Genomic DNA, 26,828 nt, shown 5'->3' on the forward strand with positions numbered 1-26,828 from the left:
CCAGTGCTGATGTGTTCAAGTTCCTGGAGGTCAAGAAGGGTGGTAGGGGACGCCCTGCCCAGGATCGGGGAGCCCCTCCCAGTTCTGCCCACATGCTCCTCCACTCCTCATATTCCCTGGGAAGTGAGAACCACCATTCCCATTTTGGGACTTCAGCACTGGGGTTGCCGGTTCCAGTCTGTGAGCCCTGGGTAATGGAGAGAGGCAGGTTTGGGCCAATCTAAGCTCCCATGGGGTTAGAGAGATGGATTGCGGGAATGCATCCCTTTCAATGGATGGAACAGCTTCCTTCTCTTCCTGCCACCTCTCCCAGCTGCTGACTGACACCACAGCAGCCCTTCTGGAAAAAGAATGGTGGACAATGTGTCTGAGGGTTCTGCCCTGGGGATGGAGGTGGTGACACCATCACACCCGTCGAGGCCGTGTCCACGTCTCCGCTTCTCCAAGTGGAAGACCGCGTCCTCGGACCCCAACCCTTTCGGGTATACACCTACCCTTCCCTTGGGATCGCAGCCCCAACACTGAACGTGGCTGTCTAGTGAGACACCTCCCTTACTGATGCTAAGAACAGGAGGATGTTAATTCAGGACAAGGGTGGCTGGGATGGGAGGCAGATCTGGTTCAGCCCCAGTATTGGGTCTCTGCTTCCTCCTGCATAAGTGGAGTGACAATGCCTACCCTCATGAGTTATCATAAGCCTACGTGACAAGTGTGATGTGTACTGTCAACAGTGTGGCTCTGTTCAATCTTAAATTAAGTCACCCTTGCTCATGGCATCACAAGGTGTCTGGCTGGGGTGCCTTTTGGGTCATGGGCCTCAGGGACTGGAACCAGCTCTTGGAATGACATCATGCTATGACCTCGGCAGAGGGGGGTTTAGGGCTCTAGGTGAGGAAATGGCACTCACTGCACCAGGACCCCCAGGCCATCTGCTGTCTACCTGTTCCATGGGCACCTACTCACCTACTCTGGCTAGGCTGGTGTGGGTGTGAAGGCCACTATGATGTCTGAGACACCCTGCTCCTGGGAGCTTCCAGCCCAATGAGGGAGGCTGAGCCGTGGCCCTGAGTTCTGGGCCTCCTCGAGTAGAGGAAACAAAGGCCTGGGAGCCCAGAGGCCCACGTGAGCAGCAGGGAAGCTGTCCCCAGGGGCTACTCAGACCTGTGGAGTGTGGGCTACACTTTATCAAATGAGAACCAGGTCAGGAATGTCTGGGGGCAGGGCCTAGGGCTTCTTCATCCAACAACACACACTGCTTGTCTCTGCAGGTGCTCAGTAAGTATTCATGGGTGTTCAAGATAACCCATGGTTGGGGGGTAGTGGGGAAGCTGGACATGGGCTTTGGTGTCACCTTCCCAGAACAAAACAGAAACACAGACTCCCAGGCAGACATGCAAAGAGAGGAGGCAGACAGGCAGGTGACAGGAGACAGAGGGGTTGGGTAGCCCGGCCACTGCCCACCCGGCATGGGTGTGCTCACCGGTGTCATGGATGAACCTCTCGATCTTGGACTGCATGCCCCAGTAGCGGAACTCCACCTTGCAGAGCTTGTATGCGCACATGATGGGGAAGACCTGCTTCTTGTACTCCTCGATCCAGTTGTCAGACAGGGGCCCCCGCTGGGTCTTGGTTGACTGGAACAGCTTGGGGTCCTCTTCTGTCTTATACTCGTTGTGGGGCACAGGGTCTTTGACAATGTCGATGAAGTCTGTGGGGAAACCCTTAGAGTGGCCACTTCTGCCCTGACCTCAACCCCCACCCACATCTCTCCACGTTCCTCCACCCCCAAATCCTCCCAGGACTCTGGGCCTTACCCTGCCAGAGGGACCCTGGGAGTGAAGATCATGTTCTGGGCAGCTCTGACCTCAAAATCCCTGACAGTGGGGCCTGCAGTTTCCTTGGTGCATTCATTCATTCAGACAGGGGTCTTGCTATGTTGCCCAGGCTCAAGCACTCCTACCACCTCAGCCTCTCAAAGTGCTGAGATTACAGGTATGAGCCAATGCACCTGGCCCTTTGTTGCCTTTTCAAGTCACTTCAGCAAAACCCATGTTCTGAGTGCACCCTACCTCTTGGCAAAGCAGATAAATAAGGCAATCAGGAAACACTGGGGAGATGACTTTCCATGAAGAATATGGAGTGTGAGGAACAGAAGAGAAGGCTAGGAAAAGCTTCCCACAAAGATGGTGTTTCAGCCAGAGGGGTGGAATCGAGAGGTCAAGAATGTCCCAGCAGCACCGGCCCTTGGGCAAGAGGTAGGGGGTTCTGGGGAAGGAACCACCAGGATGTCTGTGTGGGGAGAAGGATGGCAGCAGTCACAGAAAAATGGGGATGCCCTGGACATGCCGGCCATTTCTCTCCAAGCTAGGAGCCCGGACAGTGCCCTGAGAGCCAAGTGGACCCAGGTATAGGTCTGAGGCTGAGAGGGATGCAGGCAGGCTGGCCTGTTGGAAAAGCCTTCCTGGACAGACACCGGAAGAGACGTCTGAAGAGGCCTACAGGGGGTGTCTGGCCAAGCTTGCTCCAGGCTGGGCCTGAGAGCAGGGGCAGATGTCACAGAGGTAGGAGTGCAGAAAACAGGGTTAGGGGCTGATAGGACCTGGTGAGGGTGACAAGACGAGGGGTGATGGCTCTGGGCAGGACGTAGGCCAGGCCACTTATGATCACAGGCTTCCCCTCCACAGGGGCATCTCAGAGCCCTCCTGTGGCCTCCTCCCATGGTGGAGGCAGAGCCCTCCTGTGTGCTCACTCCCGAGGCACACGTGTGTTGGACAGGACTGGGGCACTCACTGGGTGAGAAAGAGCCCCAGTAAAGGGTTTGTGGCTCACAGAACCCTCTTTTACGGTTGGTTCTGCTCTAGCCAGGCCCTTGGCTGCCTCATTTTCTCCAATGTGTGGGCCCCTCTGTATCCAGGCTGCAGACTGCAGACACAGACATCAGCTCCACCAAAACCAGCAGGGTCAGGAGCAAGTCTGAGGACCACAGAATGCCAGGAGGGATGAGCACTCTTCCCGGAGCAGACCACATGCCCTGCCCATGTGAGCCGGCAAAGACCCCGCACGGGAAATGTCACAGAGACTTAGGATCCATGGCAGCTGGCCTTGGAGGGAGCCTGCAGAGCTCTGGCAGCGTCAGGGCTGCCTGCTATTGGAAGAGCTATGTACACCCCAACCCCAATTCCTACGCTGAAGTACTGAACCCAGTGCCTCAGAATGTGATCTTATCTAGAGATAAGGTTTTCAAAGAGGTAATCAAGTTAAAAGTAAGGCCATTAAGGTGGGTCCTAATCCAGTATGACTGGTGTTCTTATAAGAAGAGGAGACACAGGCAGACAGACACAAAGGGGAGTGACCATGTGATGAACGAGGCAGAGATTGGAGGGATGCTTCTACAAGTCAAGGAGCACCAAGGACTGCCGGCAAAGCACAGACACTGAAGAGGCCTGAACAGAGTCTTCACCACGGGGAAGAACCCACCACGCTGTGATCTCAGGCTTCTGGCCTCCAGAGCCCCGAGAGAATAACTGCATGTTGTGCAAGCCACTCATGCTATGATGCTTTGTTACGCAGACCCAGGAAATCCCAGCAGAGGTGGGGGGGTTGGGCCTGGAGCAGCTCCTGGGGCATGGACACCCACCTCCAACCCGGCATGCCCTGCCTGAGATGCCTCCACAGTGACTTAGGCCTTGTACCCAGAGGCTGCAGGAGGGTGGCTGCTGAGCTGCACTGGCCCACATATGTGTTTTGTTTGACTGGCATACATTTATTTACAAAGATTTTTAATTGGTTGCTAACATTTAGTATTGGGAGATTTCTCATGAACATCCTTATCGCTGGCTTCTCTAAAAATGAAGATTTAACAAATAGGGCCCATCCCTTGCATGTCACTGTCATCTGGAGGTAGTGGGTAGGGCACCCACCATCAAGAGGACATAGACCCCATCATGTGCCGGGAGCACTTGTGCATGGCTGTCAGCTAGAGATGGATGCCCAAGCACATATGTACTTCTGGGGAGTAGGGATCCCTCATAGGGATGGAGGGAAGCGGCTCTGGGTGGAAAAGGCACTTGGACTTGGTGTATATATCAGCAGAATGGGGCTGAGGAGGTCTGTCCTGCCTCCCCCATGGGCCCCATGCTTGCTCCAACTCTGACCTGCCTTCCCAGGACAGGGCCAGGTCTGGAGTCTACCAGGTGTGGGGAAAAGGGGCAGGACAAGAGGGGCCTGTGGGTAGGAAACCCAGAGTACAGCCCTGTGGGGCTCTGCCCTTCCTGGTTACCGATTGTCAGCTGGTTCTTTTCCACAGGAGAGAGGTTGAACACGTCGGGGTTTTCTCCAGCATCAGTTTTATAAAAGGTTTCAATGTCGATGGAGAATTTCTCCACGAAAGGGCAGGTGAACCTGTGTGGGAAGGAAAGTACCCATCAGGACCTGTCCTTGGAGAGGCCCAGTGTGGCTGGCCAGGGCCTGTTGACCCACTGGGTAGGAGTGGAGCTGGTGAGCGGGCATAGAAGGAGGGTGGAGGGTAGCCGAGACTTGCCTGCCCTGTCCACCTCTTGGATCGCCACTTTGTCCCAAGAACAGCCAGGATGGGGGCAGGGAAGGATTCAGGGGGAGCGGAAGACAGTGTATCCTCAGTGGCTTCTAGAAGCCCCATGTCCAATGTCCACAGCATGGCAGGAACACAGGCACAGCTATGGCAGCATACTGCCAAGCAGGAGGAAGCTGGGGTGCTCCATGGGGCATGCCACCTCTAGTTCCCAAGAAGCCAGCTCTGACAATGGGGGAATAGCCTCTCTCTAGGCTGAGATGAGCTTAGAGGGGAAAGTACTACAGGGAAGAGAAACAAGCTCCGTGGATCCCTCAGCAAGCTCCGGGTGCCCACCAGTGTGGGGAAGGGAGCCCCAGGAGATTTGTGGGGACCCCAACTGCTCAGCAGTAGGCAGCTGGTGGGACCAGCCCCCATCTATTCAACTCAGCAGTGATGAGCTACACACTGCAGGGCACGGAGTGAAGAACCTTCTGCCAGGGGATCCCAAGGACAGTCCTGCTCAGCATGGGATGTGGGACAACACTGTCACAGCAGCTGAAGGTCTCAGAGTTGGAAGGGACCTCTGGGTCATCTGTTCTACCCTCAGTTTCTTTCCAGCAGGCTGTCTCAGCCTTCTTAGGGAGCCTGAAGTGGGTTTATATTCCCTGCATCTTCTAGGATGGCAAAGAAGTCTCTAACAGACCTCGCTTGACTTACGCCTTCATGGCCTCCACATGTGGGAAGTCAGGAGGTATCTAGGGGTGTATCCTTCCCTCTCTTGCCTGTGCCTGCCCTGGGTGACCTTCGGGGCACCTGTATGGAACAAAGCCTGGGTTCCCTGGGGTTATGGGTTGTTGAACCTGCTTGAAGGCTGATCCCATCCCCTGGATCTATGCCACAAGATTGCTTCCCGCCAGATGGCATGTGGAGGTGGGAGGCACACGGAGGCCAAAGCAGGCGCACCTGGTTCGGGTGTAGGGGTAGGCATTCCAAGACTCCTCCACCACCCGCAGGGCTGCCTTGGGCAGGATGGAGCGGAACCAGCTGGGAATGTGCATGCCCACATGATACACCTTGTGTGTGTACTGCCCAGAGCCGCCTGGGCCATCTGTGTACGGCCGGTTCTCCAGGATCTCCACGCCGCTGCCTTCGCCATATGTCTCGTTACGGCTCTTCTTCTGTGGGGACAAAAGCACCTGCAATGTGTGTGGGGCCAGAGCACTCTTCAGGAGGGAAGGGGCACAGGAGACTGGGCCCAGGGGTGTGGAAAGGGAGGAGGGGCTTTGGTCAACGAGGCTGGCTCCTCCTGTGTCACTTCCAGACCCCCAAATCTATATGCCAGGGCTTGTGCAAGAGGCTGAAGGGGCCACAGACTCCCTCTCCCAGACCTAGTGCTGCACACACAAGTCCTATATTCTGACTCCCACCTGTCCCAGGACTAAAAGCGTTCCCATGATCAGGAACAAGACAAGGATGCCCACTTACTTGCTTCTCCTCAATATTGTGCTATAAGTTCTAACTAGAGCAATTAGATAAGAAAAAGAAATAATACGAGGCAACTGGGCACATTGGCTCACGCCTATAATCCCAGCACTTTGGGAGGCAGAGGTGGGCAGATCACTTGAGGTCAGGAGTTTGAGACCAGCCTGGGCAACATGGTGAAACCTTGTGTCTACTAAAAATAGAAAAATTAGCCAGGCATGTGGCACATGCCTGTAGCCCCAGCTACTCAAAGGCTGAGACAGAAGAATTGCTTGAACCCAGGAGGCAGAGGTTGCAGTGAGCTGAGATCATGCCTCTGCACTCCAGTCTTAGTGACAAAGTGAGACTCTGTCTCAAAAAACAAACAAACAAAACAAAACAAACAAAAAGAATAAGAGGCATCCAAATTGGAAATATAGAAGTAAAACTATTTCGATTTCCTGATGCCATAATCTTATATATAGAAAATGCTAAACAATCTCCACCAAAGCCTGTTAGACCTAATAAATAAATTCAACAAATTTGCAGAATACAAAATGACACATAGAAATGAACAATATCAAAGAAAATTAAGAAACAATTCCATTTATAATAGCCTCCAAAAGAATAAATACCTAGGAATATATTTAACCAAAGAGGTGAAAGACCTGTGCACTTAAAACTACAAAACGTTGCTGAAAGAAATTAAAGTCCTAAATAAATGGAAAGACATCCCATGTTGATGGATTGGAAGATTTAATATTGTTAAGATGGCGACACTGCCTCAAACAACCTACAGATATAATGCGATCTTTATCAAAATCCCAGCAGCCTTATTTGTAGAAATGGAACAGCTGATCCTAAAATTCATATGGAATTACAGGAGACCCCGAAGAGCCAAAACAATCTTGAAAACAAAACAAAACCAAGTTGGAGGACTCACACTTCCCTATATCAAACCTTACTACAAAACTACAGTAGTCAAAAAAGTGTAGCACTGGCATAGGCTAGACAAATAGATCAACAGACAGATAGACAGACAGAATATAATTGAGAGTCTAGAAATAAACCATATATCTATGATCAACTAATTTTTGAGAAGGGTGCCAAGACCATCCAATGTGGAAATAATAGTCTTTAAAAAATGGTGCTGGGACAATTGAATAACAACATGTAAAAGAATGAAGCTCGACCCTACCTCACAGCAGATACAAAAACTCGAAATGAATCAAAGATTTACAGATAAGAACTAAAACTATAAAACTTTAAGATGCTTGAGAAATGGTAGTTTAAAAAAAGAAATAAAATCACAAAATGATAAAACAGAAGAAAACTGGGGCAAACAAGGTCATCTTTATGACCTTGGATTTGGCAATGCTTTCTTAAATATGACACCAAAAGCACAAGCAACAAAAGAAAAAATAGATGAACTGGACTTAATCAAAATTAAAAACCTTAGTGTATCAAAGAGCACTATGAAGAGAGAAAAAGACAACCCGCCAAATGGGAGAAGACATTTGCATACCACGTATCTGATAAGGGACTTGTATCCAGAACATATAAAGAACTCCTACAACTCAACAACAAAACAAACAACACAATTCAAACATGAGGAAAGGACTTGAATAGCCATTTCTCCAAAGAAGGCATACGAATGGCCAATAAGCACATGAAAAGATGTTCAACATCACTATTCATTAGGAAAATGCAAATCAAAACCACAATGAGGGCCGAGCGTGGTGGCTTACGCCTGTAATCCCAGCAATTTGGGAGGCCGAGGCAGGCAGATCACTTGAGGCCAGGAGTTAGAGACCAGCCTGGCCAACATGGTAAAACTCTGTCTCTACTGAAAATACAAAAAGTAGCTGGGGGTGGTGGCGTGCACCTGTAGTCCCAGCTACTCGGGAGGCTGAGGTAGGAGAATTGCTTGAACCCAGGAGGCAGAGGTTGCAGTGAGCCGAGATCACGCCACTGCAGTCCAGCCTGGGTGACAGAGCAAGATTCTGTCTCTCTTTTTTTTTTGATATGGAGTCTCGCTCTGTCACCAGGCTGGAGTGCAGTGGCATGATCTTGGCTCACTACAATCTCCGCCTCCTGGGTTCAAGTGGTTCTCCTGCCTCAGCCTCCCGAATAGCTGAGACTATAGGTGCCCGCCACCACATCCAGCTAATTTTTTGTATTTTTAGTAGAGATGGGGTTTTACCATGTTGGCCAGGATGGTCTTGATCTCTTGGCCTCATGATCCACTCGCCTCGGCCTAAGACTCCGTCTCAAAAACAAACAAAAAAACAAATAAAAAACACAATGAGATAGCACCTCACACCCATTAAGGTGGCTAGTATTCAAAAAAAAAAAAAAAACCTGGAGAAAATAATCAATGCTGGTTGGCATGTGGAGAAACTGGAACCCTATTGGTGGGAATATAAAATGGTGAGAATGTAAAACTGTTGAAAATAGTTTAGTAGGCCAGGTGCAGTGGCTCACGCCTGTAAGCCTAGCACTTTGGGAGGCTGAGGTGGCTGGATCACGAAGTCAGGAGTTCGAGACCAGCCTGGCCAGCATGGTGAAACCCCGTCTCTACTAAAAAAATACAAAAATTAGCCGGGCATGGTGGTGTGTGCCTGTAGTCCCAGCTACTCAGGAGGCTGAGGCAGCAGAATCACTTGAACCTGGGAGGCGGAGGTTGCAGTGAGCCGAGATTGCGCCACTGCACTCCAGCCTGGGCGACAGAGTGAGACTCTGTCTCAAAAAAAAAAAGAAAAGATAATAGTTTAGCAGGGCAGGCATGGTGGCTCATTCCTGTAATCCCAGCACTTTGGGAGGCTGAGGTGGGTGGATCACTTGAAGTCAGAATTTCGACACCAGTCTGGCCAACATGGTGAAACACTGTCTCTACTAAAAAAATACAAAAATTAGTCGTGTGTGGTGCCGCATGCCTGTAATCCCAGCTATTTGGGAGGCTGAGGCAGGAGAATTGCTTGAACCCAGGAGGCAGAGGTCGCAGTGAGCCAAGATTGTGCCACTGCACTCTAGCCTGGGTGACAGTGAGACTGTCTCAAAAAAAAAAAAAAAAAAGTTTAGCACTTTCTCAAAAAGTTAAACATAGCATTACCATATGACCAGCAATTCCACTTCTGGGTATGCACCCAAAATAACTGAAAACAGGGACTTGAACAGATACTTGTACACCAAGCCTTCAGATGACTCCAGCCCTACCAGCTGTTGCCATGTATTCACAGAAAAACCTGTACACCAATGTTCATTGCAGTATTATTCACAATAGTCAAAAGCTGTAAACAACTCAAGCGTCCATCAACAGATGAAAGAATAAAATGTGGTCTATCCATACAATAATAGAATATTATTCAGTCACAAAGAGGAATGAAGTAATGCTACATACCACAACATCGATGAACCTTGAAAAGATTCTATTAAGTGAAACAAGCCAGACACAAAGGACCACATATCCTGTGATTCCATTTATATGGAAAGTACAGAAAAGGAAAATATATAGAGACAGAAAGTGAATTAGTGGTGGCCTGCTGCTGGGGAACATGGGGGAAATGAAGAGTGATGCTAATGGGTGCAGGGCCCTTCCTCCCTCCATCCATCCCTTCCTCCCTCCCTCCTTCTTTCCTTTCCTTCATTTTCTTTTCTTTCTTCCCTTTCTCTCGCTTTTCCTTCCTTCCTTCCTTCCTTCCTTCCTTCCTTCCTTCCTTCCTTCCTTCCTTCCTTCCTTCCTCCCTCCCTCCCTCCCTCCCTTCCTCCCTCTCTTCTCTCCCTCTCTTCTCTCCCTCTCTCTCTCTCTCTCTCTTTCCTCTTGCTCTGTTACTCAGGCTGCAGGGCACTGGCATGATCACAGCTTGTTGTAACCTCTAACTCTTGGGCTCTAGTGATCCTCCCACCTCAACCACCTGAGTAGCTGAGACTAAAGGACCATTCCACACCTGGTTAATTTTTTTAATAATTTAATAATTTTTAATTTATTTTCTTTTCTTTTCTTTTTCTTCTTCTTCTTTTTTTTTTTTTTTTTTTTGAGACAGAGTCTCATTCTGTCGCACAGGTTGGAGTGCAGTGGCGCCATCTAGACTCACTGCAACCTTCGCCTCCCAGGCTCAACCGATTCTCCTGCCTCAGCCTCCCAAGCAGCTGGGATTACAGGTGTGCACCACCATGCCTGACTAATTTTTGTATTACTAGTAAAGACAGGGTTTTGCCATGTTGGCCAGGCTGGTCTCAAACTCCTGACCCCAAGTGATCCGCCTGCCTTGGCCTCCCAAAGTTCTGGGATTACAGGTGTGAGCCACCATGCCCAGACATGCTTGGCTAATTAAAAAATTTCTTTTGTAGAGAATGGAGTCTCACTATGTTGCCCAGGCTTGTCTCAAACTCTTGGCCTCAAGTAATTCTCCTGTCTCAACCTCCCAAAGCTTTGGCATTACAGGCTGGTACAGGTTTCTTTTTCTTTTCTTTTTTTTCCCTTTTTTTTTTTTTTTTGAGACAGAGTCTCACTCTGTCTCCCAGGCTGGAGTGCAGTAGTGAGATCTCAGCTCACTGCAACCTCTGCCTCCCAGGCTCAAGTGATTCTCCTGCCTCAGCTGCCCAAGTAGCTGGGATTACAGGCGTGTGCCACCAAGCTTGGCTAATTTTTATATTATTAGTAGTGAAAGGGTTTTGCCATGTTGGCCAGACTGATCTCAAACTTTTGACCCCAAGTGATCCACCTGCCTCGGCCTCCCAAATTGCTGGGATTACAGGAATGAGCCACCGTGCCTGGCTGGTACAGGTTTATTTTGAGGTGATGAAAGTGCTCTGGAATTAGGTAGTGGTGATGGTTGCACAACTCTGTGAATATACCAAGAACCTTTGAACTGTACACTTTAAGTGGGTGAATTATATGGTGTATGAATTATAGCTCAAGTAGCTGTCAAGTTATTTCAAAATCCCATGGGTCAAGGGGGCCTGAGGGGTTTGCTGAAGAATGTTCTGTTGCTTGGCCTGGTGCTGGTTACACAGACATATTCACTTTTTGCAAGACCATCAGGGTAGACACTTATGAATCATAAACTTCTCTGTATATATACAACACTTGAATAAAAAGTGAAAAAGAATTAGGAATGAAACTGGGAAAGAAAAGTCTGCAGGCTGCTCAGAGCACCCCATCTTTAGAACACCAGGCCGATGAGGGCCCTGCCACTCATAGCCATCTCCCTGACACAGCTCCGGCACACCACTATGAGCTGACTCTTGCCAGGCAGCAGGGTCTCTGAGAATGAGCAAGCGCTCCTCTCTCCCTCCAGGAAAGCCGCAAGCCCCATCAGCCAAATAGTTAAAGCTGAAATAACCCCATATAGCAAAATCCCCCACCCAGTGGAGGGCCTGGGCAGCCCTTACCCAGAGGAGTTCACAGAAGGTAGAAGAAAGAGATGTCATTGTCCAGGCTGGTCTGCTTTGGGAAGAATCACCCCTGCTCCAGACTTGGAGTATGTGGAAGACATACCCCAAAGAGAACAACTATCATGTGATGAGGGATTAGAAGACATGAGGGGAGGCCTTCACTCAGCCTCAGGGGGGTCAGAGAAAGTGACCTGCAGGTGAGCTGGGAGGTGGCGAGGCACTCACCAGGCAGGGGTGGACAGGACAGATATGCTGGGTAGGGAGGCAGGTGACAGAGCTAAAGGTGTGTGTCTGGAGGGAGCCCTGGAAGCGTGTAGACTCAGTTGCCTGGGTGTAGGCTGCGAGGCAGGAAGTGGCAGGGAAGGGCCTAGGAGCTAGGCAGAAGCCAGAACACAAAAGTTTTTTGTTTGTTTGTTTGTTTGTTTGTTTTGAGACAGATGAGACAGAGTCTGGCTCTGTCACCCAGACTGGAGTGTTATGGCATGATCTCGGCTCACTGCAACCTCCGCCTCCCAGGTTCAAGTGATTCTCCCACCTCAGCCTCCCGAATAGCTGGGATTACAGTCACAGGCCACCACACCCAGCTAATTTTTGTGTTTTTAGTAGAGATGGGGTTTCACCATGTTGGCCAGGCTGGTCTCACACTCCTGACCTCAAATGATCTGCCCGCATCCGCCTCCCAAAGTGCTGGGATTACAGGAGTGAGCCACCGTGCCCGGCCATAAAAGGAGCACAGTTTTGATGCTAAGGGAAGGAAAGGGTTTAAGCAGGAGAGGAGCACAATCTAATCTGGGTCCCAGGAAGAACGTCCTGGTACGTGTATGGAGAATGGGAGATCCCCTGGCATGGGCAGCTGCCCACAGGGATGTTCTTTCCTGGGTTTAGATAGGAGGTGAGGCCCCCAGCTCCGGGAGCAGCAGGAGATGCCTCTGTGCTCAGCAGGTAGGCCAGGTACTTAGCGGCTTTATGAACATGAAATCTTGGTAGCTGAGGGCAAAGGAGAGAAGGGAGAGGCCAGGCTGCAGTTGAAAGTGGTCAGTGGGCCAGGCACAGTGCTTCACGCCTGTAATCCCGGCACTTTGGGAGGCTGAGGCAGGCAGATCACCTGAGGTCAGGAGTTCGAGACTAGCCTGGCCAACATGGTAAAACCCTGTCTCTACTAAAAACAATAATAAAAAAAAAATAGCCAGGCGTGGTGGTGGGTGCCACTAATCCCAGATACCGGGAAGGCTGAGGCAGGAGAATCACTTGAATTCAGGAGGCAGAGGTTGCAGTGAGCCGAGATCGCGCCATTGCACTCCAGCCTAGGCGACAAGAGCGAAATTCCATCTCAAAAAAAAAAAAAAGAAAGTGATTAGTGAGCCCAGGTACACTCTAAAGACCAGTGACTCAGCCTTTTCCTGCCCACCATGGTGGGATAGAGGCCCCATGCCCCTGCGCAGCCACCCACCCTGCCCATGGGCTGAGATCTGCTCCTCACCCTGTGCCCAAACCTGTCCTGTGCTGAAACTGGGTAGAGGCCACAAGGTCCAGGCAAAAGGGAGCCACATCTTTACCATCTGGGCCACAGGGGCCCCAGCCCTATTTACTGAGGAGCCACCTGCTGAGAATTTCAGTTTATTTATTTATTTATGAGATAGGGTCTCACTCTGTCCCCCAGGGTGAAGTACAACGGCATGATCATGGCTCACTGCAGCCTTGACCCCCCAGGCTCAAGCAATCCTTCTGCCTCAGACTCTAGAGTAGCTGGGACTACAGGCGTGCACCCCACCACACCCGGCTAATTTTTTATTTTTTTGTAGAGTGCCTTGGTCTCTCAAAATGCTGGGATTACAGGAGTAAGCCTCTGTGCTCAGCCTGGGAGTCACAGTTTCTAAATCAAGCCCCATTGCGGTGTCAGGTGAAGACCATGACCATTCCCCTTGAATAGCAAGCTGCCCTTCCCTGAGGATGTGGGGCATGGAGTTTACCTTCAGCTATCAGGGTCCAAGAGGGGCTCCCTCTCAGGGAGGTGGCAGAACATGCGGGCTTAGAGCATACTTTCTGCGGTTCAAATGTCTGGGTGCAAACCCTCCTCTTTTTCTTTCTTTCTGTGTGGTCTCTGATAAGTTAACCTCTATATGTCATCATCTCCCCATCTGTAAGAGGAGGAGAAGCAATAGTACTGGCTAGGTTGTTAAGAAAATTAGATGCGAGCATGTGTAGCTGACATACACAGGATGAGCTCAGGATGTGTGCACGCTCAGCAACAGGGAACATCATCCCAGGATGCCACGCCCTGGCTTTATCCCAGCAAGGAGAGTGGCAGGGGAATCGCTCTGGCTCCAAAGCCGGATGTTTCCATGGCTTCAAAGTTGCCCTGACATGGAATTTACTGCACAGCTGAATGAGGTAGGCAGTTCGAAGCACACGCTGGGCTGGGGCCAGCTCACTGGAGGGAGGGGACAGCTAGGAGTGGCCCTTGCTGCCAAAGAGCCTGACCTCAGGGTAGAAATGTGTCTCCTGGACTTGGTGTATGGCTCAGGGGACTGAGGGCTGTGCTCCCTGTGCTGGGCTCACTGAAGCTGCCATTCAGGATGTCAGTGCACAGGCATGCATGCGTGCACACACATGTGGCGTGTGTGTGCATGCAGGAGCCAAGGCCCATGGATTCAGGGCTCTTCTGGGTGGAGCAAAAGGTGCACGTGACCAGAGCTATCTCTAGAGAAGGCAAAGAATGGAACCAGGAGGACACTTACAAAGACATCCTCAAGATGACCTACTTGTGGTATACATGGGGAAACTGAGGGTCAGGGACTGGAAGCAACGTGTTTGGGCCACACAGCTGGAGGGCCAGAGGTAGCTGAGGAAGCAGGAGGGATTCTGGTGGGACTCCTGGGCAATGCACAAGTCCACAGACTCCCCAGAGGACGCCACCTTCTCACTGGCCGCTGCCAACAGCTCATTAAAAATATGTTGTCCTAAATGTAAGGGCTCAAACTATAAAACTCTTAGGAGAAAACATAGGCATAAGTCCTATGACCTTGAATTAGGCAATGGTTTTGGAGCCATGACACCAAAAGCACAAGCAACAAAAGAAAAGACAGATAAACTGGACCTCATCAAAATTAACAACTTTTATACTTCAAAGGACACTAAAAAGAAAGTGAAAAAACAATGTACAAAATGGGAGAAAATTTTTATAAACAATATATCTTTTAGTAACTTGTATCCAAAATATATACAGAACTCCTCCAATGAAACAACAAAGAAACAACAACCCCATTCAAAAACTGGCAAAGGAGCTGGGCATGGTGTTGTACACCTATAGATCCAGCTACTCCAGAGGTGAAGTTGGCAGGATGGCCAGAGCCCAGGAGTTCAAGGTCAGCTTGAGCGACATAGCAAGACCCCATCTCTAAAAAAATAGTAAGAATAATTAAGGCAAAGAACTTGAACAGACATTTCTACAAAAAGATTATACAAATGGTCAACGAGCAAATGAAAAGATGCTCAACATCATTTGTCATTAGGGAAATGCAAATCAAAACCATAATGAGATGCCACTTCACACTCACTGGGGCGGTTAAAAAGACACACAGCAGCAAGTGTTGTTCAGGGTGTGGAGCAATGGAACCCTCGTACATTGATGGTGGGAACGTAAAATGGTGCAGCTGCTGTGGCAAACAGTTTGGCGGTTCCTCAAAAAGTTAAACATAGAGTTACCATATGACCCAGCAATTTCACTCTAGGTAAATATCCAAGAAAATGAAAACATATGTCCACATAAAAACTTATACATGAATATTTATGGCAGCATTATTCACTGTAGCCAAAAAGTGGAAACAACCCAAATGTCCACCAACAGATGAATGGGAAACAAACTGTGGTCTACCATGGAATGGAATATTATTTGGCCATAAAAAGTAACGGAGCACTGGCACATGATACAACAGGGATGAACCCTGGAAATATTATGCTGAGTGAAAGAAGCCAGACACAAAAGGACACATATTGTATGATTCCATTTATATAAAATGCCCAGAATAGTGGAACCTATAGAGACAGAAAGCACATTATTGGTTGCCTGGGGCTGGGGTGAAAATAGTGATTTCTTTTTTGGGGGAATAGAAATGTTCTAAAATTGATTCTGGTGACGGTTGTACAACTCTGAATAGGCTAAAAACCACCGAACTGTGCACTTTAAATGGATGAGTCATGTGGTGTGTGACTTATATCTCAATAAAGCTGTTATAAAACAAAACAAACAGAAACCAATCCTGCCTTTTGTACTTACTAAGATCAAAAAAATCAAACGTGGCAAGCAGGAACGGGCCTCGCTGGCACTGTGAGAGAAAGATGGGTCACCTCTAAGCATCTCTCTGCCACGAATGTCCCTCCCAGTGTCCAAAAGCTCAGTTTTCTGCTTATGCAGGAAACCTCATGTTTAAGGCAGTGGCAACTTTAAGCTCAGCATCTGTTTCCATGGTGACATGATGGGCTAGCCAAGGGCATCCTCGGTCAGCTTCCTGAACAGCAGGTGTGTATGTGTGCGTGCATACACCTAGGCACAGAGATGCACATGCATACACAGCCACAGGCCTCTCTAAGGCACAAAAAATGTGCTATATCTCCATGGCCCAGAGCGGCTGAGTCCCCTTCCAAAACAAAAACCAGACAAGACTCTGGGTAAGGCCATAGGTGAGGTCAGGGCAGGCATGTGCCATCTCTCCCTCTTTAAAAGAGCTCCTGGAATGTGGACCAGATTTTTTTTTTTTTTTTTTTTTTTTTTTGAGACAAAGTTTTGCTCTTCTTGCCCAGGCTGGAGTGCAATGGTGTGATCTTGGCTCACCGCAACCTCTGCCTCCCAGGTTCAAGCGATTCCCTGCTTCAGCCTCCTGAGTAGCTGAGATTACAGGCATGAGCCACCACACCTGGCTAATTTTTTATTTTTAGTAGAGATGGGGTTTCACCATGTTGGTCAGGCTGGTCTCGAACTCCCAACCTCAGGTGATCCGCCCGCCTTGGCCTCCCAAAGTGCTGGGATCACAGGTGTGAGCCACCGCATCCGGCCTATGTGGACCAGATTTGTAGTGAAAATAGCAAGCTCTTCCTGAATGCTCTAAGCCCCCACCTCTTCCAGTGGCATCATTTATTTGTGGCTATGCTAAGTGCTTTGCATGTACGTTCTCCTTTAGTTACTGCAACATCCCCTTAGGAAAGGTGTATTAGCACTATTACCCCCAAATCACAGATGAGACGATCGAGGCTATGAGAGGTGCAAACTTGTCCAAGGTCACACAGTTACTAAATGGCAGAGCCAGGCCTTGAATTCAGACCTGTGTCATTCCAGAGCCTGCTCAGCCCATAGCACCAAGGTGCCTCAAGAAAAGACCTCAGCATAAGATATGTGCTCCGTAAATTCTTATTGAACAAATAAATGAATTCTAGTCCCAACTCTGTGACCAACTCCCTCTCCTCCTGGACAAGTCACTTCTCTCTGGTGTCAATTTCCAAACTCTAAGTGGAGACAGGACTACCTATCTGCCCATGCCCTGGTGTAATGGGTGGAATGTCCCCACCAAGCCCTTGGAATGTGACCTTATTTGGAAATAGGATCTTTGCTGATGTAATTGGAGTGACATGGCCACAAACTAAGTTATGCTTGGAGCCACCAGAAGCTGGAAGAGACAAGGAAGGGTCTACTCATAGAATCTCTGGAGGAAGTGCAGCCCTGCGGACACCTGCCTCTCTGGTTTCTGGCCTCCAGAACTGTGAAAGAATAAATGTCTGTTGTTTCAAGCTATGCAGTTTGTGGTTCTTTGTTATGGCAGCACCAGGAAATAAGATATCTGGGATGCTGGCAGGCTCAGTGAGAAGGTGTGTAAGACAGGGGGTCCAGAGCTGCCTGTAGGAGTCTCTTTGGGCAGAGGCCTGGTGACCCACCTGCCAGCAGCTGAGGGTGGAACCAGGACAGGGGCCAGGAGGGTCCCTTCCACCTTGGCCTTGCTGGGTGGCTGCACAGAAGCCCCTGCCCACTCAGGCAGACTTCACGCCTTTCCCAGGACAGCAGGCTCATCCAGCAGCATCCTGTGCCGGGCTCTAGGGAGGATGCCTCCTGTCTCTTCCAGCTGCTGCTGGCTCCCGGTGCTCTTTGGCCCATGCGGTATCTCTCCAATCTCTGCTTCATCTTTCCTGTGTCTCAGTCCTTTCCTTTTCTTATAGGGACACTACTCATTCATTCAGGGACCTCTCTAAATCCAGAATGATCTCATTTCAAGATCCTTAACAAATTAGATCTTCAGAGGCCCTATTTCAAAATAAGGTCACATTCTGAGATTGCAGGTGGATGCAGATTCTGGGGGGACACTGGTCACCAGTGGGGTGAGTGCCCACAATGGCCTCCTGTGAGTGAGCTTCAGCCTGCCTGCTGGAGAAACAAGCGCACTACCCTGATGGCCCCCCACCTGTCCCTCATCTCTTGGTGGGGCAGGTGGAGTCCTCACCACCTCCCACCCAGCCCTTGGCCACATAAGTCTTCAGTCACCAGCACTTTCCCCAGTGTATGGTGACTCTTCATGCTGACTCCAGCACCCCTGGCCTTGCCACCCACAGGTGACCCTGTGCTATCTGTAGTTCTGAGTATCTGGGCACTGGAAGGCAGAGCTGTGAAAGGGAGAGCACTGGCTTCAGAATCAGACAGGGTGGAGAGCATGTAACCTCCAACAGCTGGAACTTCAGAGAAGGGGTGGACTAGGAGACCTCAAAGTGCTCCACTAAAAGCAGTGTGAAAAAGGCAGCCCACCACATCTCTGGGCAGACTGGTATCATTAGGCCAGCTATGCACCCTTGGGAAAGTTCCTTGATATCTCTGAGCCTCGAGCTATCATCTGGGGATGGGGATGAGTGGGGATGAGTACCACCAACTGTGCAGGTTATCGTGAGGATTAAAGCAGGTTCTGATCACTTGCTGGACACTGATTCAGTGGGCTGTGGAGGGGTGTGACGGCTGCAGTAAGTGGCAGAGCCAGTGGGACCCAGACGGGACCCCCTGTATAGCACTTTGGTGTTTCATGAAATAGATGCTAGGTGAAGATTGGTCGAATGAAGAATGGATTCTAGTTCCAACTGTCACCAGGAACGTCAAAGCTGGCATCACCAAGGGCAGCCAGTCCTCCCCAAGCTGACCTCTGGCTCTCCACCAGTGATGGCGTCCAAGGGGGGCAGACCTCTCCTGGCACAGCTACTCAGTCATGCCACTTAGGAGCAAGCTCTTCTGGAATCACTCTGATCTCTGCCACACGAGCAGCCACCCCCTCGTCCCTGCCTACCATTCCCCTAAACAGTGCTGCAGTACTGTTTTCAAAGGCGGCGGCAGTTGGACAGCGGAGACAGGCCTGGCTCCCCAGGGGCTGATGAAGGAGTTGGGGGAGGATGCAAAGAAAGATCAAGACCAAGAAACCCCTGAAAGCAGCCGCTCCCAGGGTCCTGGCCAGGCCACCTCCGGCCGCTCCCTCAGCAGCACACATTCGCTGAACACCTCGGATGGACGGCCCTCTCCCAGCCAGGCAGACGATTTTGTTTTCTCACCTTTAACATGGTGTATATTGAGTGCTGCTCCAGCAGGGTGCCAGGCACTTTGACACGCAAGCCCAGCCCATCTTTTTCACAACCTTCCAGTGGGGCAGCTCGCAGAGAGGAAGGCCTATTCCTAGCTGCCACTGGCTGGCAAACGGCACAAGTGGGAAATGATGAACTAAGGTCTTCTTATTACTCTTTCCACAAAAACGCAGCAGCCTTCTTGAAGGCCTATCCATCTCAGGAGGCCAGTGCAGACTGTGTCCTTGAGCCTGTGCCGAAACGTATGTGAAATCTATCTTCCCAGAGAACCGGAAGCACTTTTATCCCCCTCTGCAACTCAGCTCTCGGCACAGAAAGGGCACAGGAAAGTCAGGTGACTTTAACTTACTTTTTAGCAGTGTTACTGAGGTATGACTGACATACAATAAGCTGTACACATGTAAAGGAGCAGCTGGTGATTCTGATGTATGTTCACACTTTTTGAGTCCATCACCCCACAGTGACAAGAACCCCAGGAACCACAGGTTAGAAAAAGGTCAGAGCGGGGACAGACAGGCAGGTGGAGCTGGGAAGAATGAGTGCCCTCAGGACCCAGAGGGTCAGAGGAAGCTGCCTGGAGGAGGGGCATTCACACCAGCTCTGTGGGAGGGGCAAGAGCTCTCGAGATGGAAATCGGGCTGACAGTAGGGGTCTTGGTGACAGGAAGGGCACAGGTAGTGCCTCGGGTCTCCAAGTCGGGGTGGCCTGAACCTCTCCCCTCCTGCCCACCTGCTCTGCCCTCAGGCCTGGGAGCCACAGCACAGGCTGGGGTTGAGAGGGGAGATCCCTCCCAATGCTGCCTCCTCCCCAATCTAGATACCGGCACCTCCTGGTCCTCTCTGCCTGCCAGGGTGCCCTCACCTCTGAGATTGGCAGCAGCCTCCCTTGGCCTACTAGGGGTCCCAAAGAGGCCACCTAGGAGCCCGGAGATCTGAGCTCCAACCCTGGCTCTGTGGGCCTCAATTTACCCATATGTAAAATGGGAAACTATGCTCTGTGAGAGCCTAGCTTAGGTTATAGATAAAGAAACTGGCTGTGCGTGGTGGCTCATGCCTGTAATCCCAGCACTTTGGGAGACAGCGGGCGGATCACCTGAGGTCAGGAGTTCAAGACCAGCCTGGCCAACATGGCGAAAGCCCATCTCTACTAAAAATACAAAAATTAGCCGGGGGTGGTGGCACATGCCTGTAATCCCAGCTACTCAAGAGGCTGAGGCAGGAGAATCGCTTGAACCCAGGAGGCGGCCACCGCACTCCAGCCTGGGTGACAGAGCAAGACTACATCTCAAAACAAACAAACAAAGAAACTGTGGTGTGGAGAGGCCCAACTGCCAGCTCACCAAGGGCAGAGCTGGAACTTAAACTAGGGTTATTCTGGCCCCAAAAGTCGACACTATTTCCAACAGACCATGTCTCTCAGCCCCAAGGTGGCTTGGCGGCAGATCATTCCCTAGCCAAGGCTTGCAGGCTTCCACCCTGGGTCCCTGGGTATAAACCTGTAAGTCATGACCCCTCCACTTACAACTGGCTGAGATGCCTTCACCTCACAGAGACTCAGCCCTCCTCAGCCTTTCTGCCAGTGTGGGCCATGCGGAAAGGTTGGGAGATGGCTCTTGCGCGCCTGGGCAGAGCCTGGGGTTTCCCCACAAGGGGATGCAATTTCAGAGAAAGGGGCTATGCTGGCATCAAGAGCAACCAAGAGAAAGGCTGGATGCAATGGCTCACGCCTGTAATCCCAGCACTTTGGGAGGCCGAGGTGGGCGGATCACCTGAGGTCAGGAGTTTGAGACCAGCCTGGCCAACATGGTGAAACCCCATCTCTACTAAAAATACAAAAATTAGCCAGGCATGGAGGCGGGCGCCTGTAATCCCAGCTACTCGGGAGACTGAGGCAGAAGAATCTCTTGAACCCGAGAGGCAAAGGTTGCAGTGAGCTGAGATTACATCACTGCACTTCAGCCTGGGAAACAGAGTGAGACTTCATCTCAAAAAACAGAAAAAGCAACCAAGAGGAGCACTACTCCCTTGGGTCTTGTGGTGTATGTGTGTGTGTGTGTGTGTGTGTGTAGGTGCATGTACACATGTGCACATGTGTGCATGCTGTGTGTGCACGCACGTGTCTGTGTAGGTGTGTGCATGTGTCTGCATGTATTTGTGTACATACCTGTATGCATAGGTGGCTGTGCTTGCATGTATATATGTTGTGTGTGGACACACATGTGTCTGTGTGTGTGTGTGTGTGTGTGTGCGCACTAGAGCCATGGGTGAGGGAGGATGTGCACTAAAGAGGATATGAGCCAGAAACTGGGAAAACAGACCCACAGACCTAAACCCTGCCCTGAGACACTCACTGTCCAGCAGGAAGCAGACAGACACCCACAAAGAGGTGGAAGACACTAGGTGCCCAGGCGTGGGACTGACAGGAAACTGCGAGAATTCAGGGAAAGAAATCACTCATGCTGCCCATGGAGATCAGAAAAGTCTCCGAGAAGGATGTAGCAGGCAGGCTGGTCTGAAAGATGGGCAGAAGGACCCTTGAGATAACCTGGGGACTCTTCTGTTTCAAAACATACTCACTAGGGTAGCATTTATTAAAAAAGTGGACAGTAAGTGCTGGTGAGGATGTTGAGAAACTGTAAACTTCATACATTCCCAGTAGGAATGTAAAATGGTGCAGCCACTGTGGAAAACAGTCTGGTGGTTCCTCCAGACATCAAGCATAGCGTCACCAGGTGACCCAGAAATTCCCTTCCTAGGTGTAGATCAGAAGAATTGAAAACAGATACTTGTAGGCCGGGCACGGTGGCTCACGCCTGTAATCCCAGCACTTTGGGAGGCCGAGGTGGGCGGATCACGAGGTCAGGAGATCAAGACCATCCTGGCTAACATGGGAAACCCTGTCTCTACTAAAAATACAAAAAATTAGCCAGGTGTGGTGGTGGGTGCCTGTAGTCCCAGCTACTCGGGAGGCTGAGGCAGGAGAATGGCGTGAACCCAGGAGGCGGCGCTTGCAGTGAGCTGAGATGGTGCCACTGCACTCCAGCCTGGGTGACAGAGCAAGACTCCGCCTCAAAAAAAAAAAAAAAAAAGAAAAAAGAAAACAGATACTTGTATGCTAATGTCAACCCAAATGTCCATCAATGGATGAATGGATAAGCAAAATGTGGTCTGTTCATACAATGGAATATGATTCAGCCATAAAACGTAATGAGGCACTGACACATGCTACGACATGGATGAATCCCAACAACATGACGCTGAGTGAGAGAAGCCAGACACAAAGAGCAACACCGTGAGTGATCCCAAGCATATGAAATGTCCAGAACAGGCAAACCCAGGGAGACAGTACATTAGTGATTGCCAGGGGGTGGGGAGGGGGAGTGAGGAGTGACTGTTTAATGGATATGGGGTTTCTTTCTCGGGTGATGAAAGTGTTTTGGAACTAAAGTTCATGGTTGCACAACATTGTGAGTATACTAAATGCCACTGAATTGTTCACTTAAAAATGGTCAATGTTGGGCCGGGCGCGGTGGCTCACGCTTGTAATCCCAGCACTTTGGGAGGCCGAGGTGGGCGGATCACGAGGTCAGGAGATCGAGACCACAGTGAAACCCCGTCTCTACTAAAAATACAAAAAAATAGCCGGGCGTGGTGGCGGGCGCCTGTACTCCCAGCTACTCGGAGAGGCTGAGGCAGGAGAATGGTGTGAACCCGAGAGGCGGAGCTTGCAGTGAGCCGAGATTGCGCCACTGCACTCCAGCCTGGGTGACAGAGCGAGACTCCGTCTCAAAAAAAAAAAAAAAAAAAAAAAAATGGTTAATGTTTTGTGAATTTTACCTCAATAAAAGCAAAACAAGACAACACCCAATCAAGTAAGCCCAAAGCCCCTAGTCCCAGAAGAATTTCTTCCAAATGCTATAGAGAACTGACAGCCTGAGCCCCGTCCATGCAGACAGTAGGCAGGCCAACATTTTGCCCCTCAGAGGGCACACGACCTATGGGCCTGGCAATATCTTGGAGCTCATTTTGTTGAAGCTTGGACTAGGGGCTGTGGAGGCCAGAACCCAGCGATGCATCTGCCTAAGACCCAGCTGGGGCGGGGCTGGCCAGCAAGGGCCTTAAGTGCATGGGAAACTTCCCAGTCAGTAGCTCTAGCAGGAACCTATGGCTTCCTGGTAATGACATGAGGGCAGCAGCATCTCAAACACAGCAATTAGTCCTCAGGCCGGAGACAGCACATACTAAGAACACAGAGGACACAGGTGCAAGGCACTAGCACCTGTGATGTGCAGCAGACCCCCTGCCCATCACCAAGCTGGCTATCCGACACCCCCAGCCTCAAGGCCTGCCCAGAGGAAAGCTGCCCAGCCAACCAGCCTGAGCAGGAACACCAACAACCTTGCCCCCAATCTCCCCTCCAAGCATGCTAGTGCCTGTCACAGAAGCACCTCTCCCGGCAATACCTGGTTTCTTTCACCTTTCTTTTTTAACAGGAAAGCAGACGTGTGCACACATGCTTGCTCACCCAGAAGGTGCACAGGGAAAGGCTCTGGAAGCTCAGAGCAGCAGCAATGACTCCAGCCAGCCCTTAGAGGCCACAGTGTCTCTGCCTAGCTGGGAAGGATGCCCATCTGTCCAACAGGCTCTCACGAAGGGCCCTGAGAGTGCTGATGCTCATGATCTGCAAGGCGGGAGATGTTTCCATCCTGCCACAATCCTAATCAATGGAGCTTCTCAAAAGACACTGCATGTGTCGGCTAGAGGGACGGGGCCTGGCTGCACAGGTGCAGGAAGGTCTGAGCGTCTAACAGGGAACTATATGATGTTTAACAATTACATTCATTGGAGGCATAAGGATAGGTGTTCAAAAAAACCCTGAAGTGGCCGGGCATCGTGGCTCATGCCTGTAATCCCAGCACTTTGGAGGCCAAGGTGAGTGGATCACAAGGTCAGGAGACCGAGACTGTCCTGGTCAACATGGTGAAACCCTGTCTCTACTAAAAATACGAAAATTAGCTGGGTGTGGTGGCGCGTGCTTGTAATCCCAGCTACTCGGGAGGCTGAGGCATGAGAATCGCTTGAACCCAGGAGGCGGAGGTTGCAGTGAGCCGAGATCACGATACTGCACTCCAGCCTGGTGACAGAGCGAGACTCCATCTCAAAAACAAACAAACAAACAAACAAACAAACAAAAACCTGGAGTGACAGGTGTTTTGAGGAGCCCAGAGGTGATTCTATGTTCCAGAACAGCTTTGGGATCTCCTAGGGGCTGGAGGTCAGTCCTCCCAATCTTGACAGCCACTGGGAGGCCAGGTGGAGCTGAGGGGCTCCTGTGGTCTGGGTTCACCCTAGCTTGGGTGGGAATTGAGAAGCAGCAAGACAACAGCAGCATTGGCAGATCAGCCTGGTCCTTGAACAGGCTGAGCTATTTCCAGAGTGCTCAGAGATGGGGGGCTGATTTAAGCCTCTTCCTCTCTCTCCACTCTCTAGAAATAATTATCGGGTAAGTGGTTCAAGAGGGAATTGAGTGGTCCTTCTGAAGCAGCTCAGAGCAAACAGCCCCCCGGAGAGGCTGGGTTCACCTTCCGTTCTTTTCCCAGCCAAGGCTCCCACATAGGGGAGCCTGGACAAACCCTTGCAGCTTCCTCAAGCTCCTCCCAGAAGGCAGCTGGGGCTGCAGGCTCTGCTGGGAGCTCACAGCTACCTCCCCTGACCTGGGTGGAAGGTGGGCGCCCAATAGGCGAAGCCAGGGATGGGAGGTGGAGGCCCTGCCGAAGCCTCTCCCCAACACCAACGACTCAGTCTGATGCTGTAATTAAGGGGCTGTACAGCAAGAAGCTGGAGGAGGGCAAGCCCCACTGTGTCACAGGGACTGGAGGCACTGATATGCCCAGAGGAGCCAGAGCCAGGCTGACAGCAGGTTCATAATCAGTGTGGGAAGCCCGAAGACCCTCAGCCTGGAGGGAAGCTGCCAGGCTAGGCCATGCCAGGCACTGAGGGTGGACAGGAGGACAGCAGGAGAGCTGGGATAGAACCTCTACATAGAAAGGACTGCAGCCAGGACTGCGGCAAGTGGGAGCAGTGGTCCCATCTGGGGTCAGCCAGAGGCAGCCAGGTCTTATGTTCCAGGTCGGTCAGGCACTGGGTAGGGAGACTGGAGGTGTCTCCTAAGCAAGAGTCTCCGGCTTATCAAAGGAGCCTGTCATCCTCAAACTCCTGCGTGCGTCTGTAAGTAAGCCACATGTCTGACACTGCTTTTTTGCAAGCAGTCAGGGTGGTGAGGAAAGCATGGAGCTGGGAGCTAGGAGACAGGCCCTGCGCTCCTTGGCAAGGCATTTAACATCTCTGGGCCTTATATGCCTCCTGTCTGTAGAATGGGGTGTTATGGACTGAATGTCTGTATCCCCCCAAAAGGCCTGACCCCCAATGTGATGGTATTTGGAGATGGGGCCTTTGGGTGGTAATCAGGGCTAGATGAGATCATATGGGTGGGGCCCTGACAATGTGACTGGTGTCCTTAGAAGAAAAGGAAGGGTGGAAGATGAGGGATTACTTAATGAGTACAGTGTATTTGAGTGATAGATACCCTACAAGCACCATTTTCCAATCTGTGCATGCAACAAAATCACAGTTGTATCCTATACATTTACACAAATAAAAAACAGAAGAGAAAAAGAAAAAGAGGAGAAGACACCAGAGCCTGCTCGTTCCCCGCCATGTTAGGAAACAGGGAGAAGGCGCCCATGTGCAAGCCAGGAAGAGGGCCCTCACCAGAAACCGCACTTGCCAGGCCTTGATCTGGGACTTCCGGCCCCCAGAACTGTGAGGAAGTGCGTTCCTCTACACCCCCAGTTTGTGGTATTTACTGATGGCAGCCCAGGCAAACTGAAACATAGGGAAACATAGGGATAACGTCTGGGCCAGGGAGATAATGGTGCCGAATGCAAGGGCAAGTGTTCGCGCTGTGGGCGGCGGGACACAGTGCCGGAAAGCAATCTGATGCCACGCGCCCATGGTGTGCCCTGTGCGCCTGGCATTGTGCCTAGAGGCCAGGGGTCCAGCACAATTCACACTTACCAGGAAGTTCTGGGGCAGGCACTGCACTGTGAAGGCCACAACTCCACCTAACCTACATGTGGTGTCTGTGCGCTGGCGCGACCCACCCTCACACCATGACCCACCCTTGCCCCACGACCCACCTGTATCATGTACAGCTGGGCGATGCGGTACTCCTCCACGGTCATTGGCAGAGGAATCCGATATTCCTTTATAATCATCTTGGAGTCCAAGCCTTCCCGTCAATGGGGAACTGCAAGTTGGGACTTCTAGGCAAGGTTCCTTAAATAACCATGACAAAATTCACCAAGGACCCCTGGGAGAGAGAGAGGACAGAACAGTCACTTTCTGCAAAGGCGGATGAATACCATAGCACAGAGAAATGGCCCGGTCTAGACCTGAGGCTGGAATTCTGGCCTCTGATCAGGCATGATCCAACAGTGCAACTTTGATTGAGCAGGTTCTCTCCTTTCCAACCTTTATTTTTCTTGTTTGCTAACAGCTACCAAAAGGACAAGTGAGAGGCTATGTGTAAGCTCTCTGATCAACAAACAGCCACGGGGAAGTAAAGAATTGTCACTCCATTAGCAAGGGCCAGGGTAAGAACACCGTGCTCTTGTTTTACTCACAATCCTAACAAGCTACAGCATCTGTTTCCCCGGTACTGACACAGTGAGTAACGATAGCTGGTCACGGAAAAGCAGGCAGATCAAATAAAACTAAGCAGCACAGACATGAGACATTCACAAGTCAGCAGTCTGACCATGCCATTAGGGGAAGATGAC

At 50.7% G+C, this 26,828-nt stretch overlaps 1 protein-coding gene across 5 annotated transcripts in view; it reads right to left on the reverse strand.

Annotated features, from left to right (window-relative positions):
- PITPNM2 (phosphatidylinositol transfer protein membrane associated 2) overlaps positions 1–26,828 on the reverse strand; it is a 145,367-nt gene that overhangs the window by 24,863 nt on the left and 93,676 nt on the right. For 4 of the 5 annotated variants that reach the window (XR_010114968.1, XM_055237957.2, XM_063614623.1 and 1 more), the window contains exons 2-5: positions 26,187–26,359; positions 5,495–5,709; positions 4,280–4,401; positions 1,481–1,708 (exon numbers count right to left, since the gene is read on the reverse strand). Coding sequence is in view for 3 of the 5 variants with exons in the window: in XM_055237957.2 (XP_055093932.1) it covers positions 1,481–1,708; positions 4,280–4,401; positions 5,495–5,709; positions 26,187–26,264 (643 nt within the window). In the remaining 2 variants the exon portion in view is untranslated. Of the gene's footprint in view, positions 1–1,480; positions 1,709–4,279; positions 4,402–5,494; positions 5,710–13,359; positions 13,738–26,186; positions 26,360–26,828 lie in introns of those variants that run through there. The other variant, XR_010114969.1, reaches the window with a different exon arrangement.

This window comes from Symphalangus syndactylus, chromosome 13, assembly GCF_028878055.3.
Source record: "Symphalangus syndactylus isolate Jambi chromosome 13, NHGRI_mSymSyn1-v2.1_pri, whole genome shotgun sequence".
NCBI lineage: Eukaryota > Metazoa > Chordata > Mammalia > Primates > Hylobatidae > Symphalangus > Symphalangus syndactylus.